The 24,360-nt window shown below is 34.2% G+C and overlaps 1 protein-coding gene and 1 pseudogene across 1 annotated transcript; both read right to left on the reverse strand.

Moving 5' to 3' along the window:
- Nucleotides 1-659: 659 nt before the first annotated feature.
- Nucleotides 660-2,453, reverse strand: LOC141498783 (sterol-4-alpha-carboxylate 3-dehydrogenase, decarboxylating pseudogene; annotated as a pseudogene).
- A 14,621-nt stretch (nucleotides 2,454-17,074) lies between these two features.
- On the reverse strand, nucleotides 17,075-17,644 carry LOC141500372 (trafficking protein particle complex subunit 2-like). The gene has a single exon (XM_074203502.1). It carries the CDS (start codon nucleotides 17,623-17,625, stop codon nucleotides 17,260-17,262), a length of 366 nt encoding a protein of 121 aa, XP_074059603.1. The 5' UTR covers nucleotides 17,626-17,644; the 3' UTR covers nucleotides 17,075-17,259.
- Nucleotides 17,645-24,360: the final 6,716 nt, after the last annotated feature.

The raw sequence follows: 24,360 nt of genomic DNA on the forward strand, positions 1-24,360 counted from the left end.
CTAGAGAAAAATGAGAGGAAAGGGAGGGGTTAAGGGGAATGGGGATGGGGAAGGGGAAGTAGGTGATAGAAGAGAGGGAAGACTGTGGGAGAGGGTACTCAGATAAAATACATTTCTGAGCCACGACAAGATGAAAGGAGAGAGAATAGAATAAATAGGAGTGGGGAGGAATAGAATGGAGGGAAAATCAGCTAGTAATAGCAATTTTGGGTAAAGATATTGAAGCTACTTCTCTGGTGAGCTTATGATAAAGAATGCAACTCATCCCAGAGACAGAGCAGATAAACATAGGGGGCAGCTATGTAGTATAGTGGTTAGAATAGAGTCAGGAAGGACCTGAGGTTTAAATCCAGCTCCAGACACTTGATACTTGCTAGCTGTATGACCTTGGGCAAGTCACTTAATCTCATTTTCTTTCAATCCTTCCCCCAAAATAAAAAAAAAAACAACACCTTTGTTCCACTCTCTTTCCCTTATCTCTTATGCACTCTTCTCATTGGGTATCTTTCCTTCCTCTCTTCTTTTTCATCTAATCAGATTTCTTATTTTCTTTCTTTTTTTTTAGTTTTTACAAGGAGTGGGATTAAGTGACTTGCCCAAGGTCAGAACACAAAATTGAAGCAAGGATGAATGTCAGATAATTCACTCACATCTTTATTTCAAATGGGTGTGAAGGTATCCTTGATTTTGATGGCAGGACTAATTGCTATGATCACCAGAGACAAGAAGACTAGATAGTAAACCAACTAGAAAAGGGACTTGGTATTTCAGGTCTGTTCAAATAGAAGCAAGAATACCCAGAAAGGGACCAGCTTGTCATTAGTGATATGAATAGCCAATAACCAACCTTGAATCTGAAGGAAGGTGTTCTATAGCCAAGTGAAATCAACTAAATTATTTCCATTCCCAGTCACAAATTTCATTATGCCACTCCTGGCTGCCTTAGTAAGGATGAGGACTAATTGCTGGTCTCTTGGGCCAAAGAAGCCACTAGGTGAATTGCTGTGGTTAAGAATTTACTGCTTTCAGTCTTTTGCATTCACTCTCTCTCCCCAAAAATCTTGTTTTCACTGTAGTATGCGATGGGCTTCATGGCATTCAGGAGGTCCTCAGGCCCATTCTCTCTCTCTCTTTTTTTAACTTTTATATTTATTTTTTAATTTATTTTAGATTTTACAGTTTTTCACCTAATCTCCTTTCCCTCCTCCCACCACCCACAGTAGGCAGTCTGTTAGTCTTTACATTGTTTCCCCGGTATTCATTGATCTAAATTGAATGTGATAAGAGAGAAATGATATCCTTAAGGAAGAGAAATAAAGTATAAGAGAGAACAAAAATTACCTAATAAGATATGTTTTTTTAATTAAAGGAAATAGTCTTTGGTCTTTGTTCAAACTCCATAATTCTTTCTCTGGGTACAGATGATATTCTTCGTTGCACATACCCCAAAATTTTGCCTGATTGTTGCACTGATGGAATGAGCAAGTCCATTAAGGTTGATCATCACCCCTATGTTGCTGTTGGGGTATACAATGTTCTTTGCTCATCTCATTCAGCATCAGTTCATGCAAATCCTTGCAGGCTTCCCTGAATTCCCATCCCTCCTGGTTTCTAATTGAACAATAGTTTTCCATCAAATACATATACTGTTAAGCCATTCCCCAAATGATGGATATTCACTTGATTTCCAATTTTTTGTCACAACAAATAGGGCTACTTTGAATATTTTTGTACAAGTAATGTTTTTACCCTTTTTCATAATCTTTTCAGGGTATAGACCCAGTAGTAGTATTGCTGGATCAAAAGATATGCAGATTTTTGTTGCCCTTTGGGCGTAATTACAAATTGCTCTCCACAAAAGGTTGGATGAGTTCACAGTTCCAGCAACAATGGATTAGTGTCCCAGGTTTCCCACATCCCTTCCGACATTGTTCACTGTCCTTTCTGGTCATATTGGCCAGTCTGTGAGGTCTGAGGTGCTGCCTCAGATATGCTTTAACTTGTATTTCTCTAATAGGTGGTGATTTAGAGCAATTTTTCATATGGCTATGGATTGCTTTGATTTCCTCATCTGTAAATTGTCAGGCCCATTCTTGATGGGAGACCTGCAAAAACAACACTGGTACTAATGGTTAAAATGAATTTCTGAATGCCAACTTCTTTGCATTGTACCATGACTTTCTTGGTGGCGGTGTAGTTCACTCTATATAAGAGCTCCTTGTTATCAGAGGATGATGCTGGTGATAGACAGTGGAAAACTGTCTTCACAGCACTCAGAGCAGGGTACAGATCAATTTCATTGCAGATGTCTCCCATACAAAACTTCACTTTGGGATTCTCAAATCTCTGATGGATGTCGAAAGCATTTACCATATAGCCACTGGTCAGCAGCTGTTCAACAAATGTTGGCCCCAAAACCCAGAACCTAGATCACAGTATATTTCTTGTCTCATTACTGTAAGTGGTCTAGCAGCTATGCTCAATCCAGATCAGGAATGGGGCTGTGTTCTCACTGTACGGGATGTGTGATAAGGGTTAGGTAGCTAAGCCACACTTCTGACTGTGAATTGTTGAGTGCATACATGTGCATCAGGTATATGAACTTAACAGTTCACAATCAGAGGTGAGGTTCAATTCTGCCTCTACTGCATAACCCCCTTCCTTCCCAGTCTCTCCCCCATCCATAAATCTAGCATTCTGGTTCTAAACTCTGCCTAAGGCTGACTCCCCAGTTGGGATTATACCTGGAATTCTAGCTTCCTCCAATACTGACTGGACTCCTGGCAAGTAGAATTTTCAAGCATTAAATCCCCCAGACTTAACCCAGTGTAAAATCTTCTTCTCTGCTTACTACCCATCTCTCTTTTCCCATAGAAATATTTCCTTCCTTTCCCCTTCCTTTTCATTTTTTTTCCCTCACTCTCCTGAAAGCTTCTGTTTCTGAGAGCATAGAGATTTCCTTCCTCTACTTTCTAGGGATTGATTTGACCCAGCATATCAGTCACTTCTCCTTATCTCTTATTCCTCTCTCCTTTTACATGCCCTTCCATCTTGTAATAGAAAAGCACAAAAGCACCACAAAGGATGTATTAATTTGTAAGCAGTGTGTTGCTGTGTTCTGTCCATAATATCCCCTGTATGCCTTTTATGAGTATAACTTGAAGTTAAGTTACACTTTATTATTTTATGTTTTTATTTTTTTTATTAAAGAGATTATTTGAGTTTTACAATTCCCACCCCCCATCTTACCTACCCCCCTCGGCCACAGAAAGCAATCTGTCAGTCTTAACTTTGTTTCCATGTTGTACATTGATCCAAATTGAGTGTGATGAGAGAGAAATCATATCCTTAAGGAAGAGACAAAAAGCCTAAGAGATAACAAGATCAGACAATAAGATATCTGTTTTTTTCCTAATTTAAAGGGAAGAGTCCTTGAACTTTGTTCAAAATCCATGACTCTTTATCTGGATTCAGATGACACTCTCCTTTGCAGACAGCCCAAAATTGTTCCTGATCGTTGCACTGATAGAATGAGCGAGTCCTTCAAGGTTGAACATCACCCCCATGTTGCTGTTATGACATACAGTGTTTTTCTGGTTCTGCTCATCTCATTCAGCATCAGTTCATGCAAATTCTTCCAGGCTTCCCTGAAGTACTGTCCCTCCTGGTTTCTAATAGAACAATAGTGTTCCATGACATACATATACCACAATTTGTTAAACCATTCCCCAATTGAAGGACATTTACTTGATTTTCAATTCTTTGCCACCACAAACAGGGCTGCTATAAATATTTCTGTACAAGTATTATTTTTACCCTTTTTCATCATCTCTTTATGGTATAGACCAAATAGTGGTATTGCTGGGTCAAAGGGTATGCTCATTTTTGTTGTGCTTTGGGTGTAGTTCCAAATTTCTCTCCAGAAAGTTTGGATGAGTTCACAGCTCCACCAACAGTGTAATAGTGTCCCAAATTTTCCACAACACTTTCAATGATGATCCTTTCTGGTCATATTGGCCAGTTTGAGAGGTGTGAGGTGGTAGCACAGATAAGCTTTAATTTGCATTTCTCTAATAATTAATGTTTTGGAGCAATTTTTCATATGGCTATGGTTTGCTTTGATCTCCTCATCTGTAATTGCCTTTGCATATCCTTTGACAATTTGTCAATTGAGGAATGACTTTTTGTTTTAAAAATGTGACTTAGTTCTCTATATATTTTAGAAATGAGTCCTTTGTCAGAATCATTAGTTGTAAAGATTGCTTGCCAATTTACTACATTTCTTTTGATCTTGGTTGCAGTGGTTTTATCTGTGCAAAACTTTTTAATTTATTGTAATCTAAATCATCTAGTTGGTTTTTGGTGATGTTCTTCAACTCTTCCTTAGTCATAAACTGCTCCCCTTTCCATAGATTTGAGAGCTAAACTAGTTCTTGATCTTCTAATTTGCTTATAAGATCCATTTGGATCTCATCTTGTCAAAGGGTGTGAGGTGTTGGTCTAATCTAAGTTTCTTCTATATTAACTTCCAACTTTCCCTGCAGTTTCTATAAAAGAGGGAGTTTTTATCCCAATAGCTGGAATCTTTGGGTTTATCAAACAGCAGATTACTATAATCGTCTCCTCCTAGTCTCTTCCACTGGTCCACTCTATTTCATAGCCAATACCAAAGTTTTGATGACTGATGCTATATAATATAATATAATGTAATATAACATAATATAATATATAATATATAATATAACATAACAATATAATATAACATAACATAATAACATAACATAACATAACATAACATAACATAACCTAATATAACCTAATATAACCTAATGTAACCTAATGTAACCTAATGTAACCTAATGTAACGTAATGTAACGTAATGTAACGTAATATAATATAACGTAATATAATATAACGTAATATAACATAACTTAATATAATATAACATAATATAATATAATTTTAGATCAGACTAAGCCACCTTATTTTGCAATTTTTTTCATTAAGCTCCTGGAAACTCTTGACTTTTTATTTCTCCATATGAATTTACTTACAATTATTTCTAACTCATTAAAGTAATTTTTTAGAATTTTGATTGGTAGGGAAATAAAAAGGTAGTTTATTTTTGGTAAAATTTTCATTTTTATTATATTAACTCCACCTATCGATAAGCAATTGATATCTGTCCAGTTATTTAAATCTGATTTTATTCATGTGAGAAGTGTTTTGTAATTGTTTTCAAAAAGTTTCTGTGTCTGTCTTGGCAAATAGACTCCCAGGTGTTTTATATTGTCTGAGGTTACTTTGAATGGGATTTCTTTTTCTAGCTCTTCCTGCTGTATCTTGCTAGACATATATAGAAAAGTTGAGGATTTATGAGGGTTTATTTTGTAACCTGCAACTTTGCTAAAATTGTTAATTGTTTCCAGTAGATTTTTGGATGATCTCTTGGGATTCTCTAGGTATACCATCATGTCATCTGCAAAGAGTGAGAGTTTTGTCTCTTACTTCCCAATTCTAAGTCCTTCAATTTCTTTTTCTTCTCTAATTGATGAAGCTAACATTTCTAATACAATATTGAATAGTAGTGGTGATAATGGGCATCTTTGTTTCACCCCTGATCTTATTGGGAATGCCTCTAGCCTCTCCCCATTGAATCTAATGCTTTTTGATGGTTTCAGATAGATACTGCTAATTATTCTCAGGGACAGTCCATTTATTCCTATACTCTATAGTGTTTTTAGTAGGAATGTATGCTGTATTTTGTCACAAGTTTTTTCAGCATCTTTTGATATGATCAAATAATTTCTGATAGGTTTGTTGCTGACATATTTGAGTACGCTAACAGTTTTCCTAATATTGAACCAACCCTGCATTCCTGTGGTAAATCTTACTTGATCATAATGTATTATCCTAATGACAACTTGTTGTAATGGAAATTCTATTTTAGAGTAAGAAGAAAATTCATAGAAATGAGGTGGAATTGGGCTAAGGCAGTGGGAAGAGAGCATACTCAATTGCAATTAAAGTAATCATCAGGGAGTTGGGGCAGATGGGAAAATATACTTGAAGGGAAGTAAGTGGAATGCTACAAATGTCCAAGATTAGTTTTTTCTTTAATGGATAATCTTCATGAAGTCTGAAAAATGAACTGGATAAATAGATTGTATTTGGATTGGCAGATGGGAATTGGGTAAAAGAAATCCTTCCTCACATGTACCTCATAGAGTCACTTTTCCTTCAAGTTGTAAATCAAGTATCATTTACATCAAGGTCTTTCTGATCCCACTAAATGTAGTGCCTTCCTCCTAAACTCATTTCTATTTCTATTTTTAAAGTTGTTCTATGTGTACTTGTATTTATTTGTCTACCTTGAGAATCTAAACTCCTTGAAGATAGTATTGCTTCAGTCTTTATATTTGCATATCTAGTTCTTGGCACAGTGTCTGGCACATAATAGGCACTTACTGATTGGTTGAGTGAATGATTTGATACAAAATATTTGATGCATCTGGTGAAATATATTTTAGGCATCATAACTGGAAAATACCAACATTATGCTGGCAATTTAACGTGATTTGTATCTAGATTTTTCAGAAACTGTTCTATGACCCTAATGATCAAAATTTGATCATTTCCAACACACTTGTGACATTGCACTCTGAATATGAGCATGATTGATTGAATGATCATTTTTATCATTATCACTTTTTTTTGCTAAGATCTATTTCTATCAAGTGAATGAACAAATTTGTGGTAATGGTCTTTGTCTTAGTTAATCATAAAATAAGAAGAAATTTAAGAAAGAAATTGCAAATGATTTATGTTGAAGAAGATAATAATATAAGGATTTATAGTTATGTCCTTATTTGCACACATATAAAAACAAAAATCTCAGCAATAAAATTGGCGATGTTTCCATTGTCCTAAGAGAGGCATTGAAAACAGGAAAATCTGGGTTCAAGTTCCATCTCTTATACATATTGATTATATGACACTAAGCAAATCATTCAATCCCTAGGATACTATTTAGGACTGAGTTGTAAAGGAGGTGTTGACATGTATTGACAGAAAGAATTTCCTCTTCCTCACCCGAAAATTCTTTACTAATAAAACCACAAATCTTGGTCTCCCTATGTAAAACTTGTAACACTTTTTCCAAAAATGTCGTTTGCTCTGTTATGATTTCCTTCTGTACTCTAATTCAGGTACTTAATAAGTAAACAGTAGAAATCATGACATTAACAACATTTGAAATTGATAAATCTTTAAAATTTGGAACTATGAAATTATTGTTTCTTATTAGTCTTCTATCCTTACAAATTTCCCAATTTTCTATTTCTCCTAAATTTATTCTTTTTTTGTTTGTTTGTTTTTTAGGTTTTTGCAAGGCAAGCAGGGTTTAAGTGGCTTGCCCAAGGCCACACAGCTAGGTAATTATTAAGTGTCTGACACTGGATTTGAACCCAGGTACTACTGACTCTAGGGCTGGTGCTTTATCCACTATGCCACCTAGCCGCTCTCATTATGCTACCTAGTCGCCCCCCTAAATGTATTCTTTAATCTAATATTGACCTCTAGTCACTCAGTCCCACAATATAAGTCTTGGTTTCTCTATAAACTTAAATTTTGTTATTGAAATATTCTTTTATATTATGAACTTGAAAAGAGTCGCCTAAATATGAATATTCCAGCATATGAAATAAATACTATGCGTCAAAATGTGAATTAATATATGAAATTATTTTTCTTAATGATGTATATATATAATTTAACATTATAGTAGCAAAATGCCCTATTTTCTGTGTTCTTTTTAAAATCTCTTTCTTTCTTCTGTATTTTTGAAATGTTTCAATGATTTCCTACTATTTATTTTAAAAATTTGCATTAAGGAGAGGTTCTTATAGTTATACGTACTCTCAAAATCCAAAGAGATGTGGTCTCATATGTATTTCTAATCCATTCTACAATCCTCTGTTTTAGTGGTAAGTATTCCAGTCACATACACAGATTTGATTGTTATATTTTTCTTTAACTCCTATCCTCTTAAATTATTTTATCTTTTTGATTGTTTTCTCTTCTTGGCAATGAAAAGGAAGATGGGCATAAAAAAAATATTTGATGGACATTAAGAATTTGTAATTAAAGTAGTTTGTCTCTACTCTCTTCATTCACCCTAAACTTAATTGATTCTTAAACTTTCTATTTATTATTGTATGGTCCCCTTTGAAATCCACACTTCAAACATGAAGTTGCTTATGAATATTATATTTTCACTTCAATTTAATTCAATCTCAAGCCCATTCCCCTTTTCAATTTTCCTGTTCCCAACTTTTTTGATGCTAAACAGTAAATAAAATTAAATCAAAACAAAATAATTTGCTAAAGTGGCATCTAATAATTAAATATAAATATGAAAATTGAAGCAGTTTTTTTCATAATGTGACTTGTATTAGTGGTAGTGAGGCAAATAATCATGAAACACAAATAATTAAATAAATTCATATCTCTAGTTCTGATCTTGTTTGATTAAGGAATTTTGGTTTTGCTTTGCTCCTAAAAAATAACACATTCACACCAACAAAATTAAAAAGAGTATATTTAAAAGAGTATATTCAATAAAGTGATTATCAAACAGGTTTTTATAAATTATATATAATATATATAATATAGATTTATTATAAATCAGTTTTACAACAAAACCAATAAGTCCCAATATAATAAAAAAAAGAAAAAAGTCAACATAAACATAGATATTAAAAGAAAACATAGAAAACATCACCTAATCTGGGGAGCTTCAACATCTGAATCAACAGTGGCTGGGGAGTTCCAGGGTACAGCCTTCAGAGTCCTGATTGGGAAGGTCCCAGGCAGAGCATCCTCTCCATGGGTGGAATGCCAATTAGACTAAAGTCTAATAAGATCTTACATAGCCTGAGAACAAAGAAAGCTTCTTTCCAATTTTTTGGTGGAATAAAACCAAATTTTCCAGGTTGTCCAAGGAGGGAGTCACCCATCCCCGAACCCCAAGAACTGTGGTGTTTACATTCAGGAATGTCTAGTTCCTGAAGAGATAGACAATGTTAATCAAGTATGGCCTTAAGAGTCTGACCAAAACAGTCAAGGACATTCAATAGTTCTTTTAAATACTCAAGCTGTTTTAAATATGTGCATGACATTAATCCTGCTCATCTCCCCTACCTGTACACCAGGGGTGAATTGGGGGTCATTGGTTCTCTATATACCAGAGGTAAATGGAGGATGAGTTAAACTATAAGGCCTTACCATGGAAAATCTTAAATCTGATGTACTACCCATACAGAGGCCCAAACTATGACTTACTATCTCTGCTTACAGTGCCATTCCTACAAAAATTAGTTCTGATGAATAGAAGTTACCAGGGGTGATGGGTAGAGAGAGAAGAGCGAGGACTCCTTCCCCCCAGTTTTTCTGTGGTAGACATTTAAGGTGTCAATTTTTATATGCTCACTATCTTCTTTGTTTTTCTTGAGTTGCAATCTTGAATTTTAAAGCTGACCAAGGGTATGGCAAATCTTCAGTCAACCATTGGCAAATTGCCTTTGTAACTTCATGAAAGAGATGTCTTTCACACATCATAAACAGACAACAGAACTAGAGAGGTTTTGTAATTCATTTAACATATTAAAATCTCATTCCCTTGTTACCACTGCCTTCCTGTTATTTCATCAACAGAATTAGGGAGAGTAAATCAATAGTTCAAGGGTAATTCCTCTGACCCCCAAATGTAAAAAAAGCAATATAGAAATTCAATATTCTTTTTTTTAGGTTTTTGCAAGGCAAATGGAATCCGATTAAGTTGCTTGCCCAAGGCCACATAGCTAGGTGATTATTAAATGTCTGAGGCTGGATTAGAACCCAGGTACTCCTGACTCCAGGGCCGGTGCTCTTTCCATTGTGCCACCTAGCTACCCCATATTCTTTTTTTAAAGAAAGATTTCATTTATTTTGAATTCTGAAATTTTTTCCACTAATCTTGCTTCCCTCCCCCCACCACCCACAGAAGGCAGTCTATTAGTCTTTATATTCTTTACATGATATATATTGATCTAAGGTGGACATGATGAGAGAGAAATCATATACTTAAGGAAGAAACATAAAGTATAAGAGAAAGTAAAATTACATAATAAGATAATAGGTTTTTAATTAAAGGCAATAGACTTTGGTCTTTTTATGAACTACACAATTCTTTCTTTGGATACAGATGGTATTCTCCTTCACAGAGATCCCAATATTGTGCCTGATTGTTGCATTGATGGAATGAGCAAGACCATTAAGGTTGACCATCACTGCCATATTGCCATTAGGGTGTACAATGTTCTTCTGGCTCTGTTCATCTCACTCAACATCAGTTTCTGGATTTATTTTTTAGGTTTTTACAAGGCAAATGGTGTTAGGTAGTTCCCAAGGCCACACAGCTAGGTAATTATTAAGTGTCAGAGACCAGATTTGAACTCAGGTACTCCTGACTCCATGGACCGTGCTCTAATCACTGCCCATCTGACCACCCCCTCAACACCAGTTTCTGCAAATCCTTCCAGGCTATCCTGAATTCCCATCCCTCCTGCTTTCTAATAGAACAATAGTATCCCATTATGTACATATACCACAGCTTGTTGAGCCATTCCCCATTTGAAGGACATTCACTTAATTTCCAATTCTTTGCCACCACAAATAGGGCTGCTAAGTGATATTTTTACCCATTTTCAAAATCTCTTCAAGGTATAGAACCAGTAGTGGTATTACTAGATCAAAGGGTAGGCACATTTTTGTTGCCTTTAGGTGTAATTCCAAATTGCTTTCCAGAAAGGTTGGATGAGATCACAGCTCCATCAACAATGTATTAGTGTCCAAGATTTCCTACATCCCTTCTAACATTGATCATTGTCCTTTCTGTTCATATTAGCCAGTCTGAGAAATGTGAGGTGATACTTCAGAGAAGCTTTAATTTGCATTTCTCTAATAATTAGTGCTTTAGAACAATTTTTCATAAGACTAATGAATTGTTTGATTTCCTCATGTGTAAATTGCCTTTGCATATCCTTTGATCATTTGTCAATTGGGGAATGGCTTGTCTTTTTAAAAATTTCACTCAGTTCTCTGTATATTTTATAAATGAGTCCTTTGTCAGAAATACTAGTTGTTAAAATTGTTTCCCAATTTACTACATTTCTTTTTATATTGGTTACAGTGGTTTTGTCTGTGCAAAAGCTTTTTATTTAATGTAGTCAAAATTGTCTAGTTTATTTTAAATGATGTTCTCCATCTCATAAACTGATTTCCTTTCCATAGATCTGGCAGGTAAGCTATTCTTTGATCTCCTAGTTTGCTTATAATATTGATTTTTATGTCTAAATCCTGTATCCATTTTGATCTTATCTTGCTATAGGGTGTGATGTGTTGGTCTAATCCAAGTTTCTTGCATACTAACTTCCAATTTTCCCAAAAGATTTTATCAGAGAGAGAGGATTTATCCCAATAGCTGGACTCGTTATGTTTATCAAACAACAGAGTACTATAATAAATTCCTACTATTGCACCTAGTCTATTGCATTAATCCACCACTCTATTCCTTAGCCAATACCAGAAAATTTTGATGACTGATGATTTATAGTATAATTTTTGATCTGGTCGGGCTAAACCACCTTCTTTTGCACCTTTTTTCTTTAAATAACTGGAGATTCTTGACTTTTTATTTCTCCAAATGAATTTACTTACAATTTTTTCTAACTCATTAAAATAATTTATAGGAATTTTGATTTGTAGGGCACTAAACAAGTATTTTAATTGTGGGAAAATTGTCATTTTTATTTTATTATCTTGGCCTATCCATGAGCAGTTGATATTTGTTCAGTTATTTAAATCTGATTTTATTTGTGTGAGAAGTGTTTTGTAGTTGTGTTCACAAAGGTTCTGACTCTGCCCTGGCAGGTAGACTCCCAGGTATTTTATATTGTCTGAAGTTACTTTGAATGGGATTTCTCTTTCCAACTCTTTCTGTTCCAACTAGCTAGACATATATAGAAATGCTGAGGATTTATGGGGTATACTGTCATGTCATCTTCAAAGAGTGAGAGTTTTGCCTCTTCCTTCCCAATTCTAATTTATTCAATTTCTTTTTCTTCTTTTATTGCTGAAGCTAACATTTCTAATACGATATTGAATAGTAGTGGTGATAATGGGCATCCTTGTTTCACCCTTGATCTTAATGGGAATGCCTCTAGAATATGCCCATTGCATATGATACTAGTTGATGGTTTCAGATTGATACTGCTTATTATTCTAAGGAATAATCCATTTATTCCTATGCTGTCTAGTCTTTTCAGTAGGAATGGGTGCTATATTTTGTCAAAAGCTTTTTTCATTATCTGTTTCTATAATCATATGATTTCTGATAGCTTGCTTATTGATATACTTAATTATACTGACAATTTTCCTAGTATTGAACTAACCCTGCTTTCCTTGGACAAATTCTTCTTGGTCATAAGTTATCCTAGTTATCCTAGCTATAACTTGTCATAATCATTTTGCTAAAAGTCTATTTAAGATTTTTCATTTGTATTCATTAGGGAGATAGATTTAAATTTTTCTTTCTCTGTTTTAACTCTTCTTGGTTTCGGTATCAGCACCATATTGGTGTTCATAGAAAGAGTTAGTTAGGCAGATTTCCATCTTCACCTATTTTTCCAAAGCGTTTATATAGAATTGGAACCAACTGTTCCATAAATGTTTGATAGAATTCACTTGTGAATCCATCTGGCCCTGGAGATTTTTCCTCAGGGAGTTTAATAATGGCTTGTTGAATTTCTTTTTCTGAGATAGGGTTGTTTAGGTATTTAATCTCCTCTTCATTTAACCTCAGCATTTTAAATTGTTGTAAATGTCCATCCATTTCATTTAGGTTATCTAATTTATTGGCATAGAGTTGGGAAAAATAATCCCAAATTATTACTTTAATTTCTTCCTCATTGGTGGTGAATTCACCTTTTTCCTTTATGATACTAGCAATTTGATTTTCTTCTTTATATTTTTTAATCGAATTAACACAAGGTTTGTCAATTTTATTGGTTTTTTCCATTAAAATCAATTATAAATAAGATAAATTCCATTTATTTATTAGTTCAATTGTTTTCTTGCTTTTAATTTTATGAATTTCTCCTTTAATTTTTAGTATCTCTAAATTTAATTGGTATTTAATTGATTGTTTTTAATTTGTTCTTTCTCTAATTTTATAGTTGCATATTTAGTTTTTTGATTTCCTCTGTCTTTAATTTGTTCATCTAAACATTTAAAGATATAATATATCTCCTGATAACCACCTTAGTTTATACCATAGGTTTTGGTATGTTGTTCATTATTGTCATTATTTAGGATGAAATAATTATATCTTCCTATAATTCATTGTTTGATCCACTCAGTCTTTGAAATGAAGATATTTAGTTTCCAATAAGTTTTGGGTCTATATCTCCCTGGCCAAATATTGCATGTGATTTTGTTTAATTATGATCTGAGAAAGATGCATTCACTATTTCTGCCTTTCTGCAATTGATCATTGGGTTTTTATGCCCTAGTACATGATCAATTTTTGTTTAAGTGCCATGTACTGAAGAAAAGAAAGTATATTCCATTCTATCCCCATTCAATTTCCTCCAGAGGTCTATCATATCTAGGTTTTCTAACAATCCATTTACTCTTTAACTTCCTTGTTGTTTAATTTATGGTTAGAATTATCTAAATCTGAGAGTGGGAGGTTGAGATCTCCAACTAGTAGAGTTTTGCTTTCTATGTCTTCCTGTAACTCCTTTGACTTCTTCTCTAAGAATTTGGATGCTATACCATTAGGTGCAAACATATTTAGTATTGCAATTACTTTGTTGTGTATGGTGCCTTTTTGCAGGGGTCAAGCCTCCACAGGGTCCTTGGAATCTGACAGGAGGGATAGAGTCAGCAAAATGAGTTGAGTCAACACAGGGGATAAAGGCAGGAGCAGGTTGACTGACTGTCAGCTGCTTGGTTTTATGTTTTTAGTCTCAGAATCATGTATGCATCAAGCAAGAAAGCCAAAATTATTTCCTTGGTTACAAAAGTGTACAATTTTCATCATCAATCATATAGTTCATATGGTTACAAGTTTGATCATATAGTGGTTATAAGTTTGTTCATCAATCATGTAGTTAATTTTCTTGTCCCTGCTCAGACCATGTTGACCTCAACCTGTCTGTTGCCTAGCTTGTTGCTGCATGCAAAATTATTCATTAAGCAGGGTCTCTCCTAATAAAAATCTTCTGATACAATTTGTTTAATGGAATGTTTTTTATGTTTCTATGCCACGTATATAATGTTTTTCAATATGCTCCCTTGACAACCTATAATGAGGGCAGTTATGTTTGTCCACCTATTCGTTGACTCCTTCAATAACCAATTTTCCTTTCAATCCTTGTTGGTAGATGCCACGGTTTCTGTGACTTTTTATTCTTTCCCAATAAACTAAGGCTGTTAGAGTTCACATATCATTCACCCATACTAACTATTCTTTTACCATCTTTATCATATATTCCTGCGTATGGTAAGGGGGGCAAAACTATTAATTTCCCTGAAATTCTATCTGACCCATCTTGTATCTGTTTTCCCTGTATATATTCTGACATCTCCTTGCAATTCACAGGGTTGGGTTTTCCAGAGATTCAATAATGTTGAAGCATTTTGTATGCCTCAGGGAGAGGCAGTCTTGTTAAATTTGGACAGTTCACAATCTGTTTTATTCAATGAGTTTCTCTGAAATCCTTCCTTTATAGTCATTTCTCTATTAGGATGAGTAAGAATTTCAATCAATAATAGACCTATAAATTTGTATATGCATGGAATCCCTATACATATCCAAATTTATAGCTCTGTGACCTATAAGGTGTGACCACCTTGAATCTTCTTTCAGTGACTGTGTCAAACAACTTAGAGGCCCTGGCTCCCAACACCTTTTATGGGGATATAGTTTCATTCCTTATCTCTTTTAATGACATCTATTTTTGCAGCTGCTTTGTCTGAGACAAGTTTTGCTACCCCTGTTTTTTTTCACTTCAGCTGAAGCAAAATATATTTTGCTCCAACCTTGTATCATCTCTCTCTCTCTCTCTCTCTCTCTCTCTCTCTCTCTCTCTCTCTCTCTCTCTGTATATATATATATATATATATATATATATATATATATATATATACATATATATATATGTATATATCTGCTTCAAATGAGCTTCTTGTAAGCAGCATATTGTAGGATTCTGGTTTTTAATCCACTCTCCTATTCACTTATGTTTTAAGGAAGCTTATATTCCATTTACATTTAAAGTTTTATTTATTGACTCTATTTCTCTCCATGTTATCTCCCCTCTGTTTTTATTTTCCCCCCCTTTTCCCTTTATCTGTAATCCCCAGTAATTTTTTTCTGACTACCACCACTTTCAGTGTGGTTGCCTTCCTATATTAAACCCCTTTCCTCTTTTTCCCCCTTTCCCTTTGCCCCATCTTCCTTCCCTTCTTTCTATAGGTTCCTCTTTTTCTCCCCCTCCCCTTTCCCCTTTTTAACACTTGCAAGGTAAGATAAGTTTCTTGACTTAACTGAGTGTATGTATGATGACCTTAAGTCAAATCTAATGAGAGTAAGATTCAGACAGTTCTCACCTCCATCCTTCAACCTATCTATTGCAATACATCCTTTGCACCTTTTAACATAATGAGATTTACCCCATTCAGTCTCCATCCTCCCATCTCTTTACTGTCCCCCTTTTTAAAAAGGTATTGTTTTTAAATCATTCTATCTGAGTCACAGAAAAGTCATGAGTGTCATCTTCTGGCTAAGTATATCCTCTCTACTAGAAATACAATTATTGAGAGTTATTAGTCTTTCTGGTAGGGATGTAGCCACTTTCATCTTACTGGATAGCAGTTTCACGAATAAGTCATGAGTGTCCATCTCTTCTGGCTACATATATTCTCTCTAATAGAGTTACATTTCTTGAGAGTTATTGAAGTCTTTCTCCTAGGTAGGGAAATAGCCAGTTTTCATCTTATTGGATAGCAGGGGTATTTTTTTCTTTTTTTTTTTAACTCTCCACCCTTTTTTTGCCTTTTCATATGTCTGTTACATTTCCTATTTGAAGGCCAAATTTTCTATAAAGCTCTAGTCTTTTCATCAGGAAAAATTGGAAGTCTCCTGTTTCATTAAATGTCCATCTGTTGTCCTGGAAGAAATGGCTCAGTTTTGCAGGATAATGAATTCTTGGCTGTATTCCAAGGTTCCTTGCTTTTTGAAATATCACATTCCAGGCCCTTCTATCCCTTAATGTTAGTGCACCCAGGCCCTGTGTAATTATTCCTATGGCTCCTTGGTATCTAAATTGTTTATTTCTGACTGCTTGCAGGATTTTCTCTTTTATTTCATAGATCTGGAATTTGGCCACAATATTCCTTGGTGTTTTCATTTTAGGATCCCTTTCTGCAGGGGATCATTGTATTCTTTCAGTAACTATTTTGCCCTCTGCTTCTATGATATTGGGGCAGTTTTCCATCATTAAATCCTGTAACATTATGTCCAGGCTTTTTTTCTCTTCACTATTTTCAGGAAGACCAATAATTCTTACTTTATCTCTGCTTGATCTGTTCTCAAGATCAGTGATTTTGCTGATGAGGTGTTTTTTGCTTTCTTCTATTTTTTCCCCTTTTTTATTTTGTGTAACAAAATCTTGTAGTCTCATGAAGTTATTAGTTTTCTTTTTTTTAGTTAGTTCAGTTTTTAATAGTTTAAGATTCATACAATCTAAATACACTGTAACAGTCAGTCTATACTCAGAAATTCGTGGGAAAGGAAGAATCAGCCAAATAAAGACTATTAGACTACTTGAAGTAGAATCTTACAATTTTAAAAGCAAAAATAATTGTTATAGTATTTCATCTAATATTCTTTATAAATACAGTAGTTTTCAAAAGAATAAGTTATTTTGGTTGAATCATAAACAATAATGACAACAAAAAGGGGCCCTACTGTTTTTCTAACTAGAAAGGTGATTTATTTGCAGAGACTCAGAAAGTCAAGAGTGGACACAGACTTGATGAACTTGTAGTTACTTACAATGCATATTATGACATCACATATTTAAAAGTTTAATGTATTCAGCTTAGAAAGTGCTTCTTCCCAAGAAATTGAACTTTTCTGTCAAATGCACTTGATCAAATGGGTGAATTTGGTTCATAAAATGGATTCATTGCAAACTTTATATATAAATCATAGAAATCACTAAAGAAGTTCTTTATTCCATCTTCTTGTCTTACATCATGAAGCATAATAAATCTCATATGGCCTGCAGTAAAAAAAACAGAAACAAACCACTCATTGAATCTGTCCACAGTTTTCAGGTACATATTGTTAGACAGCCACATATTTTCATCTACTAGGTCGAGGGCTGCATGAGCTATGAACTGGTTCAGATGATGATGATCATCCTTAGATTCTACTTTACCAGCTGGTAAAAATTCCATTTCAAAAACTGGATTATCATGATGGCCTACAATTACAAAGTAGAAGCTTGCAGACATTGTCTTCAGTGTACAGGTCCTGGGCACCGATACAGCACCTGCAAGGACAGCATCAACCCAACAGCCAGGCTCCACCCAGACCCTCTCCCAAGTCATTAGTTTTCACAGACTCCATTCTTTTTTTTTTAAGAATTTTCTTCAGTTACCTTTTGCAACTCCTTTTCCAATTGGTCAATTCTATTTTTGCAAGCATTTTCCATTTGACTAATTGAGGTTTTGAGAGAATTATTTTCTTTTTGCATTTGTCCAATTGCATTTTACAATGATTTGTTTTCTTGTTGCAAGGTGTTATCTTCTCTTGGAGTTCCTTTCCCAATTTTTCCAAATGATTTTTAAACTCCTTCCTGATTTCTTCAAGGAAGTCTTTCTGTGCTAGAGACCAAATGATATTCTCCTCAGAGGTTCTAGGTCTCTTTGAGTTAGGGTCTTTTCCTTCTAGAAATTTTTCTATGGCCTCTCCTTTCTGCTTGCCTCTCTTCATTTTCCTAAGATCTTGTGTTGAACAATGGTGGGCCATGACTCGAGGCCAGGTAATTATTCTCCCTATTCACAATTGAGGGTGCTTTGCTGCTCACACCTGAGCCCAGGGTGAGGTGGGCTGTAATTGTGTTTGTTCTGGGAAGAGGCTTCAGTTGAAACGAAGGTATGGACTCTTGAGTTCCTCCAGACCAGGGAAGCCCAGGGATCTATGTCTGCAACTGTCCCACATTGGAACTCACCCTTCAGTCCTGTTGGTAAGCACCAGACCATCCATCCCACAGCCAATGCCTCTGCTCCCCAGTTATTTCTTGGACCACAGCTCCCACAGTCAATGCCTCAGGGGCTGCTCCCAGGCTAGTCCTGCTCTATCTAAGGCTCTCATCCCATCGTGTCCTCCCAGCAGAGTCACTTCTTTCTGTGCCCAGGTCACCCACGATCCCAGAAGATGAACCTTGAGGTAGATGTTCTTCTCCTAGGTTCTCTTTCTGGATTTTGTTAATTGGATTTCTGTTAAGAGGTTTGTTTCAAATTATATGGAGGGAAGATCAGGAGATCTTAGCACATTGCCTGTCTTCTCTCCATGATCTTGGCTGGAAGGGAATTCTATATTCTTAATGTAATTTTTAAATCTGCCAGAATATCTCCTACTCTCAAACTACCTTTCTCTACCTTTGTGAATATCTGTATTGAATCACTAGTAATTTTTCTTAAGGCAAGATCAAGACAGAAATAGAAAATGTTATACTGGTATTAATGTTCTTTTATAAAGTATGTTGAGAAACAAGCAGAATTGTATTGTTTTTAATAATAAATATGGGACTTTTTTCTCTAGGAGCTACAAACCTTGAAAATTAAGTTTTATTTGGCAGCTAAATATTTCAGATTTCACTAATAAAAATAGTCTAGACAACTCCTAAATGCAGTGTGATATAGTAAATAGTACATTGGACCTGATGTCATCAAATTTGGGTTCAAATCCTGACTATGGTAATAACTGCTTGTGAGGAATATTTGTATTTTCATAGTTTCAGTTTCCCTATCTATTCAATTAGAAGGATAACATACTACATTACTTACCTCCAAGGATTCGTAAGTTGATTCACAAATATTAAGAAGCTATAGAAATATGAATTATAATTATCATATACTTATTTATAATCCAATGAGAAGAGATGAAGTCTATATTATGCTTCTATAAATTCCTAAGGGATTTTACACCAAAAGATACAGAAAGACATACTTTACTGAGCATGACACCAGTCTTTGCATCATTTAAAAGAATTCCTTGCTCAGTTATTTCACAAATGCCATTTAATGAAAGGGTATGGTATTCCCACAAGAACTGTCAAGAATGGCTTGTCAAAAAAGTCTTAAGTTAAAAACACAAATCCTTAAAAATAATTTGTGTGGATTGGGTTTGGGTATGCAAATCCTTTACTTTTCAAAATGAAGCACTTAATTCAAATTAAACTACACTCATGATTCTCTACAAACTTACCTCTTTTTTTCTATATCTGTTAATGGTATCAATCTCCGTTTGATCCTATTCATTCAGACTCTTAACCTTGTAGTCATATTTGACTTTTCCCATTGGCTCATCTCTCATCCTTCATATCTAATCAGTCACTGAGTTCTTTTAATTTGGCTTCCACTCTAGATTTCATACTAATTCCTTATGTCTTATTCCTATTCTTATGATTTTAAATAAGGGCTTTTATTTTATTCCTTAGACTTCTAAGAATGTTAGAAAGAATCTTTGAGATAATTTAGTCCAATATCTGCATTTTAAATTTAGTAAATGAAAACATTTGACATCATATTTCACTCTCTTCCTTTCCTTCAATCTCTGACAATATACTGGCCAATCATTCTACATGTGCACTTAATTCCATTAATTCATTCTGTATTATCTTCTTTAGCACAATGTCCCTACTAATATTGTCTCCCTAATTTTCAACCATTCCCTGTCTCTCTAGATAGCTTCTTCTCTGCTGCCTTTAAACATGCTTAAGTCTCCCTCTTCACAAACAAAAGAAAATAAAACCCCAAGCAAGCAAACAAAGCATCTTTCTTTTTATTATGCAATTATTTTATTTGTTTTCCAATTATGTACAATTATGTAGTTTCTGCCAATTTTTATTTTTGCAAGGTTTTGAGTTTTATAATTTTTCTCCCTTACTCCCTTCCCTTCCCCCTTCCCCCAACAGAAGGCATATGTGATATAGGCTTTACATTTACATCCATCATAAGCATAGATGGAATATGTGAGAGAATTAGATACAAAAGGAAGAAAGAAAACTTTAGAGATAGCAAAATTGAATAATACATATAACAACATTTAAAAATTGAAGATAATTATCTTTGTTCTTTGTTTAAACTCCATAGTTCCTTCTCTAGATCCAAATGGTATGCTCCATCACAAATCCCCTATAATTTTCCCTGATTTTTGCACTGATGGAATGAACAAGTTCCCTCATAGTTGATCATCAGTTACAGTATAAAATGTTCTTCTGGTTCTGCTCATCTCATTCAGCATCAATTCATGCAAGTCTTTCTGGGCATTTCTGAAATCCCATCCTGCATGATTTCTTATAGAACAATAGTGTTCCATCACATACATATACCACAATTTATTTGTTCCTTCATTGATGAACATCCCTTCAATTTCCAATTCTTTGCCACTACAAAAAGAGCTGTTATGAATATTTTTGTACATGTGGCATTTTTACTCCTTTTCATGATCTCTTCAGGATATGCTGGATCAAAACATCTTTCTTTAGACCATACTATTAATTCAATCTGTCATTCAATATTTCTTTCTCTTTCAGTCAAGACTCTAGGAAAAATCTGTATATACTATTTTCCTACATGTCCTTTTCTTTCATTTCATTACCTTTTACATTCTGACTTGTGATCTCAGAGCTCAAGTCGCATAGCTCTCTCCAAAGGTACCAGTAATATCTTACTGCCTTTTTGTTGGTCTTTTCTAAGTCTTCAAACTTCCTGATTGATGTTGAATTTTATAGAAGTCATCACCCTGTCCTCCTAGATATTTTCTGCTTTTTTGAGCTTACATGACAATGTTGTTTCTATGATTGTTTCTTCTGAGTCTCCTTTGTTGGATCATTGTCTATATTCCATAACTATTTTTGCTCTTTGTGGCTCTTCTCTGCCTTTTCTTTTCTCTCTTTATCTTATCACTTTATGACTGCATCATCTCTCACAAATTGAATAGTTATCTCTTTGCAGATGACTCACAGATCTATATATCTAAGCTCTAGTCTTTCCCATTAGCTTCACTCTCATAACTCTGACTATAGAATCTTTCAAAACAGATATCTCATAGACCTATCAACCTCAACATATTCTAAAAAAGAACTCATCTTTTTTTTTTACCAAACTTACACTTCCACCAAACTTGGAAAGACTCTTTCACAAATTATAATCTTAATGCCAGAATAGAGGTGCTAAATCAGGGAACTATATGTGCAAATTAGAAAAGAGATTAGATAAACAAATCCATTTAAAAAAACTAACAAATCTGTAAACAATTAAATATTGAAGTCTTATTCTAGAGATTATGCTGTAGTGTAGCTTAATGTCTCTTTTGTATGCCATATTATGCTCAGAATTTTTGATTATCTAAAATGCCTATATACCCTAATTATGTGATTTGCTATGGACTATATTACATACCAAGACTAAAAGTTTTAGTTTTGTTTATAACCTATTAAGTTAAGATATAATTTTTAAATTGTTCATTATTCAATTGATTTTTGAACCACAGAATAAGGTTATGTGTGTATTTATATTAAATTGTATCTTATTAGAATTATCTCAACCATCAGCTATTACTCTTAATTTGTGTCATATTAATCAGATAAACATGTTTACTTTGATACTAGTTGTTTATAAAAATGTGAAAAGAAACTAGAACATTCTGCAAGGGATCTTCCTCAATTTGATTTTATGAGTCAAGTCAATGAACCACAACTATTTCCTTTCATATATGTTATACTTTAGCTTAAGTGGACTCCATACTCTGCACTTTCTTATTCCACATCTTTGTTCATGGAACACATTCTCACCAGAGTGTCCTTTCCCATATTCCTCTCCTGTCAAAATATTATCTATTATCCAATACTCAGTAAAAATGTTTAGTGAGCAGCATTCCATAATCCTTCAGCTGGAAGTAATCATTTCTTCCTCTGATGCCTTGAAACTATGTTTATGCTTCTCCTAGAACATTTATCTTAGCCTGTCATAGACTATAGATGGTTTTTTGCATTTAATGCTTGTATTAGATTCTAATATTATTATAAGATATTTGAAATAAAGGGTATATATATATATATATTGTCTTATTTATATTTTTCAAAGAGAATTATATAATAGAAAGAGCAGTTGGATTGGAGTAAGAAAGTTTGAAGTTACATCTGGACTAGTTATAACAACTGTCATCTAAATTTCATATTTCTTATATATTAAAATGGGAATAATAAGAAAAAAGTCTTGTCTCAGAGGATTTTTATGAGATCAAATGATATTGTTGTTGTTATTATATTTTTCCTTTGTTTTCTAAGAGAATTGATAATATCCTGGTGTGATGTCTTAATTCAAGTGTAAATTGTATTTAAGTAGGATAGAATTGAACAAAGTCATCAGCATCACTCTCTCTTCCAGAGTTATTAAAGTCTAATAGAGAAACAAAAGTCAGGATGATTGGTGATGGTCTAGAGTATAGTGATTGACTTTGGTATCTTCAACTTCTGACCAAGTTCTTAACATTTCAAAGTATCTGCTTCAGCCACGTTCCTGGCCTGGAATGAATTGTTTTCATCTACCCACTCTACCAAGGAAAATCTTCACTTCCCCTAACTCACTGGTGGGTTTGAGCCCTTTTGGCTACCCTCAACCTGGTTTATCACACTTGCCATGAAAATCGGGTGAAAGTAGACACCAAAGATGGATGAGCAACCTAGAAATTATTTTGCAAACATCCTGTACTATAGAAATACCTGATAATATTGTTATGTCAGATATTTAACACATACTTTCAAGATTTTTATTGATGTAAAGTATATGGATCATCAGGGTTTGTATATACTTTTATTTTGGTGCCAATTTTAAATAGATTTCATTCTTTAGGACAAGAATAGCATTTCTTCTTGTTTACAATATTGATAAAGTGCTGTGTTGTCCACTTCTCTCCCTCTGCAAACATCTAAATATTCAGAATAACCAGATTTATATAATATCTGAAAGGTAATTTTTAAATTGCAACTCTCTTGGCTATAAATTAGGGTCGTTCAAGTTTTGCAAAGATGTGTGGTATTCATTTAGTGAACCTCTTCTCTGGTGGATCCAGAAGAAGCACCTCCAGATAGGAGTACTCCACCCATTGAGAAACAATCAGATATGCCTCCTAATATGCCCCCTGAACAGTGGGACATGTAGTAGTGGCAGACCTTCTCCAATTCTTTATGTTGATGCTCAAATACTTCTTTCTCAGCACTCTTATTCTTATCTAGTCATTACATTAGTCAAGAATCTTCTGTTTGCTCAGACACATAATATTTACCTAGTTGTGTTACCTTAGGCAAGTCACTTAACCCCAATGCCTTGCAAAAACAACAACAACAAAAAAGAATTTTCTGTTTGTCTTCATGACCAATTTTACCTTGAATTTTTTTTATTCTCTAGGGTATACTTCAAGTTAAATTCTTGAAGACACCTTGTATTTTTGCTTCTCTTCCTCAGTTTTGTATTTCTCAACCTACTACATCATATCTTCTTTGTTAAGATGAATTTTTGTCTTTGGTAATGCTGATCTTATTTTATATTCAACAGCAGAAATTTTGAAGTTGACATTTGCAACAATATCAAATGTTACTTCAATCTGAAGAACAAGCCTAGGTACTGAGAGAGGAATTTTTGTGAAGTCAAACCTGCCAAAAATATTGATCTTTTGTCATTATTCTCCAATCTTCATTAACCTGAATAAGCACACCAGACCAGTTAAATGAGTAAACTGTTAATGTTTGTATCTGCTTAGTAGAGAATGATAACATTTCATTGGGTGAGATCTGCCATTATTCCAGCAACAGTTTGAATTCCAAGGGAAAGGAAAGTGAAATCCAACAGCAGAAAGTCCTGACCATTCTCAGATCTATCTCCAGTCAATATGATAACCTGAACAGCTGAATCATCAATATTGAAATTCTTGTTAAATTTCAATCCATTGAAAAAGTTTTA

Source organism: Macrotis lagotis, chromosome X (genome assembly GCF_037893015.1).
Source record: "Macrotis lagotis isolate mMagLag1 chromosome X, bilby.v1.9.chrom.fasta, whole genome shotgun sequence".
Lineage (NCBI taxonomy): Eukaryota > Metazoa > Chordata > Mammalia > Peramelemorphia > Peramelidae > Macrotis > Macrotis lagotis.

What these genes read in the sequence shown, in the direction of transcription:
- LOC141500372 (XM_074203502.1), bottom strand. Translation starts at nt 17,625, where the DNA reads ATGTCTGCAAGCTTCTACTTTGTAATTGTAGGCCATCATGATAATCCA.